Source organism: Sinocyclocheilus anshuiensis, unplaced genomic scaffold (genome assembly GCF_001515605.1).
Source record: "Sinocyclocheilus anshuiensis isolate Anshui unplaced genomic scaffold, SAMN03320099.WGS_v1.1 scaffold1591, whole genome shotgun sequence".
Classification (NCBI taxonomy): Eukaryota; Metazoa; Chordata; class Actinopteri; order Cypriniformes; family Cyprinidae; genus Sinocyclocheilus; species Sinocyclocheilus anshuiensis.
In genome coordinates this window covers 160,466-167,348 of record NW_015551082.1, presented here as the reverse complement: position 1 = coordinate 167,348, position 6,883 = coordinate 160,466, and the positions used below count along the sequence as shown (strand labels likewise).

Below are 6,883 nucleotides of genomic sequence, written 5' to 3'. Positions count from 1 at the left end.
CCAATGTAAACATGAAACATATGCCATTACCTATATTGTACTGTGGTACAGTTATGGAGGCTCTTCATAATGCAGAGGACAACTGCCTGATCTGCCAATAGTTAGAAATGGCTCTATAGTAAGCAGTTTAATAAACAGCTGTTTTTCTAAATTCTGCTGAGGTGAAATTCAGTGCAGTCATGTATCGTGATACGCATCGTATCGTGGCATTTGTATCTTGATAAGTATCGTATCGTGACTTTGCTGGTGATACACAGCCCTATACGGCAGTTAACAGTTTACATCAAATCGCCGTTGCCGTTCCATCAGCTGTTGTTGCTTAAAGTCCCTATTATGAATCCAAACAAAGATGCTGAATACATCCAGCATGAGCAGTTTTTATAAATTAGATTGTATAATTTGAAATTTTAAAACAAAAACAGAATGCTCTGACTTTAGTTTTCTGAAACTATACTACATAAAACATCTGCACGAAACACAGAGCAGAAGCTCTGAATGAGACACAGATTCACTCTGACAGCAGGAGGCGCTTCTGGAACAGTACTGATACAGCGTTTCTTTGGTTAACGCTGTAAACAAAGCAGCGCAGCACTTATAAACGCTGCTTTAATATGCATTATACAGAGACGAGATGAAAAGAAAATACCACGTAAACTTTTCTGAAGACAGTCAGTTCCCCTCAGAAACATATTCATGTAAACCCTTAAAATCAATATTGAGGATTTTCTTCCAATATTCCATGCATCATGAACAGTGAGTGATCTACCTGCTACAGTATTTTTCTCTGTGCGTCCGTCTTCAGCATCTCTGGCCCGTGTTAATGGGCGTTTACAGACTTCATATTTACACATAAATGACATTTTGGAAAATGATTGCATTGCAACGCAGTTTGTGCAAGTCCAGAACAGAGACGAGTTGCAATAAGACAAAAAACGTCCAGTTGCCGATCACGCAAGTTCCAGGGGCAGCTCCAAAAAATTCTGGCATTAATTACTCACCCTCATGTTGTTTCAAAACCCGTAAGACCTTCGTTCATCTTCGGAACACAAATTAAGATATTTTTGATGGAATCTGAGAGCTGTCTGACCCTGCATAGACAGCAATGCAACTGAAATATTCCCAAGTCCAGAAACGTAGCAAGGAGATCTGTAAAATAATCAATGTGACATCAGTGGTTCAACCGCAATTATACAAAGATACGAGAATACTTTTTGTGCGCAAAAAAAAAAAAGTGCGTCTCCTCCGCATCATCCTGTAGCGCCATTTTGGAGAGTATCAGCTGGACAAAAAGTATTCTCGTAGCTTCGCGTAAGACCTCCGTTCATCTTCAGAACACAAATTAAGATATTTTTGATGAAATGTGAGAGCTCTCAGACTCTGCATAAACAGCAGCGCAACTGTAATGTTCCCAGGTCCAGAAACGTAGTAAGGAGATCTGTAAAATAATCCATGTGACATCAGTGGTTCAACCGCAATTATACAAATCTAAGAGAATACTTTTTGTGTGCAAAAAAACCCCCAAAAAACGACTTTATTCAACAATTCGTCTCCTCCGCATCTCCCTGGTGCCATTTTGGAGAATATCCACTGGACATAAACAATAAAGACGAATTGTTAAATAAAGTTGTTATTTTATTTTTATTTTATTCTCCTTGCTACGTTTCTTGACTTGGGAGCATTTCAGTTGCGTTGCTGTCTATGCATGGTCAGACAGCTCTCAGATTCCATCAAAAATATCTTAATTTGTGTTCCAAAGATGAACGGAGGTCTTGCGGGTTTGAAACGAAATGAGGGTGAGTAATTAATGACAGAATTTTCATTTTTGGGTGAACTAACCCTTTAAGTTCGGCCATCCTACACACACGTGACTGACCGTGCTCGCACCAACAGGAGGAGGAGGGTCGTGTTACTCTCTTCACTGCACTCAACCTGAGGGATTCCTACACTTTCAGTCTTTGAGGAGACATGAAAAACAGTGCATACCGCAGGAATGGTATAACAGAAAATATTAGTGGTTTTGAAACTGTGAAATGTGACATTTTCAAATCGCGGTATACCTTGAAACCGGTAATCGGCCCATGCCTAGTAGTAGTAAAACCTTTTGCCCTTCCGGGTCAAACACCTACCTACAGCAGTAGGAAGGCAACCTATATACACTGAAATCTCTGTAATGTTCACAGCACCACTCAATAGTCAAAATGAGAATAACACATCACCTTTTTAAACACGTTTTGGCTCCTACACTTTACGTTAAAGTTCCCACCATCGAATCTATTTTCATATTCACAAACGGCCTCTAGAAACACTATACTGCCAAACACAAAGTTAGGTTAAATTGTGAATGAAATACAGTACATTGCAACAGCAGTATAAATCCCATTAATTTTCTCCAAATTGAAACCTGTAGACCTTTCAAGATGAACCTACCATGGACTCTGTGGTCCTTAAGTGAGGATATATGCTTCTATAGATGCCACAAATTATGTGTGATTTCAAGGAAAATTCTTTACAAAAATTGTGTATAATAACCAAATCCCCATAACTGTTTAATAACTACATTAGCCATAATCAGATAACCCATACCCATATACAGTATATACATATTTTCTGTTGACTGACATTTCAGAGACTTTAAATATATTCATTTCATTCCATTGTTTCTGTCTTCATATTTCCTCTGTTTATTTCCTGTTCTCTTGGTTTCCTTGGTTCTGGTATATGCTGTTTATTTGTAATACATTGTATTTGGGAGTTACTCATCTGGTTTATCTTATTGTTTCATTTAAAAAAAAAAACAACCTACAATTAGACCATCAACTTCACTCCTTTCACCCCAGCACACCCCATTTATGTATTTTTTGCTCCTAATTGTTTTCTCCTAATTAATTTCTTCCTTCCGTATCCAAAGTAAATGTAACTGGGTAATGTGTTGGGGTTGTGGGATATTAACTCTTCAACAATGCACCTCAAGCAACATAGCCACATGTGTAACAGAGTGACTCATTGAACCCTAAACTGGGTTGTCTGCCTCTGTTCCACTGTTGCTGAGGCATCTGCTCATCAGCTGATGTGCCATGTGGTGTTCCTTTATCACACACTGGCACTGCACAGGTGACTGAGCTTTTATTAAACCATCAGCACCAAGAAGCACAGATAGACATGGTCACTGGAAATCTTGCAATACTGTTACAAATAGTAGACACACTGGGTAAAAATTAAACTCTGGACAGAAGGAAAGCAATATGGGTTGAAATAACATGAAGTATGACACATTTTCAGAAACGAATCCTTAAAGACAGGGAGAGAGCTGAGGAGGAGACAAACTAGAATGGAAAAAAATGCCCTATGACATTTAGACATGAGAACGGATAAAAAAGCTTTGAAGGATAGAGATGTGAAGGATTCACTCAAGCAGACATGGATTTATGTCAGATAAGGACAGAATGACAGTCAGCTCTAAACAGAATAGAAAGGCAGGAGTTCAGGGTGGTTTTGTGTGTGTGCATGTTTATCTGCACCTTCAGACTCTCTGTACTGTTCTTCATGCTGCCACCCTCAGGACTTTTGTGTTGCTTGTCACCACTGAAACACAAGGCGTCAAAACAAAGAACCCCACCAACACAATCTGCGACCAGGCACACCTGAAACAAGCACATAGCACAATATAAGCAGCAGAGAGACAACCTATATTCCCATATAATCATTATACTTTTAAAACATATAAACAAAGTTTGTGGTGTTCTCTACATTTCCTTTTTTAAGAAAAACTGAAATATACTTTACATTTAAAGTATAAAATACTTAAAATTTTAAGTATAAATTTAAAAATTAAATTTTCTCATTATCAGGCTATCAAAGATGTCCCAAATTCCCTTGTAGTTAAGGCCTGTGCTGATGCACAAACACAAGATTTGGCCACCATTTTGCCTACAAGGTTGAGTGGAGATGCTTTACCTTACTGGCTCTCCCTGTCTCCTGACATAAAACAGAACTATGAACTGTGTGTTGCTGCATTAAATTATGTTTTTGGGAGGAAACCATTTTTGCTGGATTTTCAAACTTTTGTGAACGCCCGACCACATATGCCCAAAGAATTTGCTGAACATTTACTCATCATCAGGCTAACAAAGAGTTTGTTCCCTTTCAGTCGGTCACTCTCGACGTCACGTCGGATGACCGACGAATTGGGATCTCGCTTAGAGAGACCAATCTACTTCGAGTGTAAACTAAACGAGCCAATGCACATTGGCATGCGATTATTGCATCCAGCTGCTGCTGATCACAGCGTGAGTATAAGTAGGCAGCAGATGCAGCGCATATTCAGCTTTTCGCTTCGGAGCCGAGCGGTTCTATCGTTCTGCTCCTGACCTTCTACAGTAGTACAAACTACAGCTTGGGACCTGACTCTAGTGCTCACGGCACTACAGCAGGGCCCATTTGAGCCTTTGCAGACGGTTGAGCTGAAGTTCTTTTCGATGAAGACTTTGCTCCTGCTGTCATTGGCCTCCATCAAGAGGGTAGGGGACCTGCATGCATTTTCGGTCAACGATTCGTGCCTGGAGTTCGGGCGTCACCGGCTCGGCTCCTCAGCGAAAACCTGAATATGCGCTGCATCTGCTGCCTACTTATACTCACGCTGTGATCAGCAGCAGCTGGATGCAATAATCGCATGCCAATGTGCATTGGCTCGTTTAGTTTACACTCGAAGTAGATTGGTCTCTCTAAGCGAGATCCCAATTCGTCGGTCATCCGACATGACGTCTCCGTTCCCTCCTTCAGGGGACGAGGGTTACCATATGTAACCGAGACGTTTCTTAGTCAGAACAGATTCACAAAAATTTTGCTTTGCACCATTTGCTCACCAATGAATCCATCGATAGGACGTTTTAATTTACGCCATTGCTTCTGGCCAAAATATGAGTCCATATTCCATAATAGTGTAACTTTATGTGAATTCATTATTTTATTTCACTTTTTGTCAATTTATGGTTTAGAAAGATATTTTGTGCACCTGCCCTTGTCTGATTAAAAGAAGAAACATGAATTATCACCCTGGTAACCTGTGTTTTATTTATATTATCCACGCAGAAGAGACTGGAGCATTCGCAGCTGAAAATAAAGGTTACAGACTGGCAGCAGTTTCTAGAAGTTTCTTAGTTTAGAACTGAGACATTTTTTATTGCACCCTGAAACGTCCTGGTGAGTGCACAGTGAAAAGTCGTCAGTTTAATTGAAGTGGATGACTTTACCACTTGCTTCGTTACAAGTTAAACAGCAACTACTTAGTGAAAATGTCTACCAATTCTCGCATGCTTCCCGCATGTGCTTTGTCCCCTAATGGTAGTGCCGATGATGAATCTGCACCTACAGTGGAACGCAAAGAGTTCAACACAAAGTGCTGATGCACAAACGCACGATTTGGCCATCATTTTGTCTATGAGGTTGAGTGGAGATGCTTTAACTTACTGGCTCTCCCTGTCTCCTGACATACAACAGAACTATGAACTGTGTGTTGATGCATTAAATTATGTTTTTGGGAGGAAACAATTTTTGCTGCATTTTAAAACTTTTGTGTATTTGCAGCAGAGATCACAAACTAGTTTTGGAAGCATTTCCAAATTATGGTGAGTCCATCATTGTCATGGATAGATTTAGACGGTTCGTAGCTGGTCTTGACCCTGTTCTCCAAGCAAAATGTCATGAACATGGCGCTACTAACCTAGAGGACCCTGCAAATAAGCCTGCTGTGGGCTAGCCTAAGGGCCCCCAGCGGGCTACCAGCGCTCATTGGCAAAACGTTGGACCTTTAGCGCTGGCCCTGCACGGGCAGCCCTCACTTAGCCCCAGGAAGCCCTCACTATGCCCACCCAGGGCCCGCACTATTCATCTACAACAATAAATCTGTTTAATAAATAACAATAAATACTTTTTAGCTACTGTAATTTAAGTCTTTGGGAAAAACAGATATTATATATCTGAAATGGATGCAGTCACCACATAACTAATGTCTGTATTGTCAAAAATGTACAGTAGTCAAAGGGATTTCAAATCAATGGATTTATTAAATACAAAATAGAAAACATTAAATTCAGGTTAATACAGCTAATTTAACACTCTGAAAGGGACTACATATTATCTATACAAATATAAAAAATACTACAAGAGAGTGTCCGCAGGGTCTTAAAAAGTATTACAAGTTGATAAATCAATTTAGAGAAAATTAAGACCCTTAAAAAGTATTTAAAAGTCTTAAATGCCATTTTCCAAGGTTTTAAATTTTGTATCATCTTTTCATTATGTATATTTGTCCGAATAGTGGGGTTCTGTGTAGTTTATTTATGGAATACCGTAAGACTTGACGTCATCTGTTACGGTGCTCACTGACTGACTGTGCACCTGCATGATAGCGTGGAGCTTGTTGATCCCGCTCTCACTGAATTTCTGACCATTACCGCATGCTCCCATCCGCTCCTGCGATTTTTGTGTCTGCTCCCGCAAACATTCTAATATTGTATATAATTTTAGCGCATCAGGGTGCCACTAGAGTTCTTACTAGAACCAGGAAGTATGACCATATTTGCCCGGTTCTGTCAACACTGCACTGGCTACCTATTAAACATCGTACAGATTTTAAAATCTTGCTTATTACTTATAAAGCCCTGAATGGTTTAGCACCTCAGTATTTGAACGAGCTCTTGTTACATTATAGTCCTCCACGTCCGCTGCGTTCTCAAAACTCTGGCCATTTGATAATACCTAGAATATCAAAATCAACTGCGGGCGGCAGATCCTTTTCCTATTTAACGCCCAAACTCTGGAATAACCTACCTAACATTGTTCGGGAGGCAGACACACTCTGTCAGTTTAAATCTAGATTAAAGAC

The 6,883-nt window shown here is 39.9% G+C and overlaps 1 protein-coding gene across 1 annotated transcript in view; it reads right to left on the bottom strand.

Moving 5' to 3' along the window:
• The window catches only part of LOC107662515 (membrane-associated phosphatidylinositol transfer protein 3-like), a 119,416-nt gene that overhangs the window by 10,106 nt on the left and 102,427 nt on the right, over positions 1–6,883 (bottom strand). The window contains exon 5 of the mRNA XM_016452572.1: positions 3,519–3,641. Coding sequence (XP_016308058.1) covers positions 3,519–3,641 — 123 coding nt within the window. The remainder of the gene's footprint in view (positions 1–3,518; positions 3,642–6,883) is intronic.